This window comes from Sipha flava, unplaced genomic scaffold (genome assembly GCF_003268045.1).
Source record: "Sipha flava isolate LNK unplaced genomic scaffold, YSA_version1 230_pilon_pilon, whole genome shotgun sequence".
Taxonomy (NCBI): Eukaryota; Metazoa; Arthropoda; class Insecta; order Hemiptera; family Aphididae; genus Sipha; species Sipha flava.
Genome location: NW_020272867.1, coordinates 133,464 through 135,516, shown reverse-complemented (window position 1 = coordinate 135,516; position 2,053 = coordinate 133,464). Strand labels below are relative to the sequence as shown.

The window sequence follows — 2,053 nt, the reverse complement described above, 5'->3', positions numbered from 1 at the left end:
GTTATTGTTATTTACACGGAAAATAAATAATAATCTTTACGCTATACAATGTAAACACACACATATAAATAAATATATATATATATATATATAAATAAAAATATTAAACAGCAACAACAACAATAATAGAAATTGAAAATATTTTACTTAACGAATGGAAACGATTGCGCGATTCGCGCCGTACACGCACGCAGGATTTTCATAACGCACTTGATCTACAAATGTAATACGTTACTAATATAATAACGAAGACGGTATGAATACATAGAAAGTATATGTGTTTTTAGTTGGTATTACAGTGAATCCACGCGCCCGAGTGCGCTCCTTGCCTTTCGCGGTCGTTGCAATCGCGTCGCCATAAAGTCGTTTGCCATTGTGTGCATGCTGCACATACAATAATTTTTATGGATTTTTTTTATTTTTATTTTAAACATAAAATTTTTACAAAAATAATTTACACGTTAAAAAAAATAAATAAAAGGTTTTTCTTTGTCGTCGGTGCGCAAAAAACAAACCGCATCATCACAGCCATATTTTGGAGTAGAAAAAAAAAAACAATACACACATATTTTTGTACAACGCAATAATACCACTAGTGCACGCATACACACGTATTAGGTAAAACGTGTGTATTACGTAAGTACGCGTATAGAAGGAACATTGGGCATGACGCGCGTTTCCGTAACGAATGAGATCTCACGGATGGTTTTTTTTTCCTGTATTTCCCGAAAAGGAGCAACCCACTCTCCCGCAACGGTTTTCGCCGAAAATTCCCGGAAATCAATACGTCTTTCCGTCGCGCTTCGTCCCCACCACTAGTGCCGCGCATCGTCGCCAGAAAACCCTATTTTTTTTTATTTTTTTTTTTTTAATATTTTTTTTCCTTCTTCCTTAATCGCTCCCTTTTCGCGATAATAATTCGTCACCCGTCTTACTACGCGCACACAAGACCACCCGCTCCACCATCGACCTGCAGACATATCGATTTCGGTCGCGTCTCCTCGGCGGAACGAGCGGAAAAAGCGGTCGTCCAAGAGGAAAAGTTTCGAAAACCTACATCTAACACCGTGTTTCGCAATGACGTGCGTTTTCGCGACATCGAGGGCGCTCCGGTTGGCGAAATAAAACGCGAACATCTGAAGATACTTTTAACGCGCGTCACACGTCGTGCATATACGCGTACGCACGATTAACTTAAAATGTTCATATACTTTACACCTAGTAATAATACTTACAGAAAAAAGTAACACAGAAGGACAATACATCGTACAAACAAGGGCAAATAAATAATTGTAAAAAAAAAAAAAAAAAAAATGAATCGTAATAAATAATATTGTGTAAGTCTGGAAATAACGTAAACTTAACCAAGCGCACGTCAGACGTCGGTACCGGGCGTGATGGGCGAAGTCCTGTTGGCGAACCGTTGCAGGGACGGCGTGGTTGGCAACACGGGTACGCCTCTCTGCCAAACCCGAAGGGTCTTCACCGACGGTTGCTGCAACATCTCGTCGTGCTGGTGCTGTTGTTGGAAATCCTGCTGGGGCTGATTGTTGAAGTACTGCTGTTGCGGCGGTGCCATATGGTTATGGTGCTGGGGGTGCTGCTGAGGATGGTACTGATGGTGCTGCGACACGTTGCCCGCGGACTGATGATGGTGTTGGCCGGGCGGTATGATGGGCAGACCGTAGTCGGCCGGGTAATCGCTGCTCACGCTGCCACCGACGCTGTGGCCGGCCACGTGCTGCTGCGGCGCGTAATGGCTACCGCCGCCGCCGTAGTGCAACTGCTGTTGGCTGTTGTACGAGAACACCTCGTCGGACCCGGTGCCCACGCTGTACGCGTCGCCCGCGCTTCCGGTGCCGATGATCGGTGTCCGATCGTCGTACGGCCGCACGCTGCTCGCGGTCGTGTGCCGGCCGCTGTAGTACGACGGCGGCGGTTTGGCCGTCGACGACATGGGCGAGTCGCACATGTCCAGCCGGGACGCGTCGTGGTCGTGTATCAGGTCCAGCCCGGCCACGCGGTACGAACCGGTGGGCGTGACGGGACCGAG

The 2,053-nt window shown here is 46.6% G+C and overlaps 1 protein-coding gene across 1 annotated transcript in view; it reads right to left on the bottom strand.

The window, feature by feature from the left end:
* Positions 1-591: 591 nt before the first annotated feature.
* The window catches only part of LOC112683610 (leucine-rich repeat-containing protein 24-like), a 7,391-nt gene continuing 5,929 nt past the window's right edge, over positions 592-2,053 (bottom strand). Inside the window, exon 2 of the mRNA XM_025554712.1 lies at positions 592-2,053. Within this exon, the coding sequence (XP_025410497.1) occupies positions 1,376-2,053 (678 nt within the window). The 3' untranslated portion in view covers positions 592-1,375.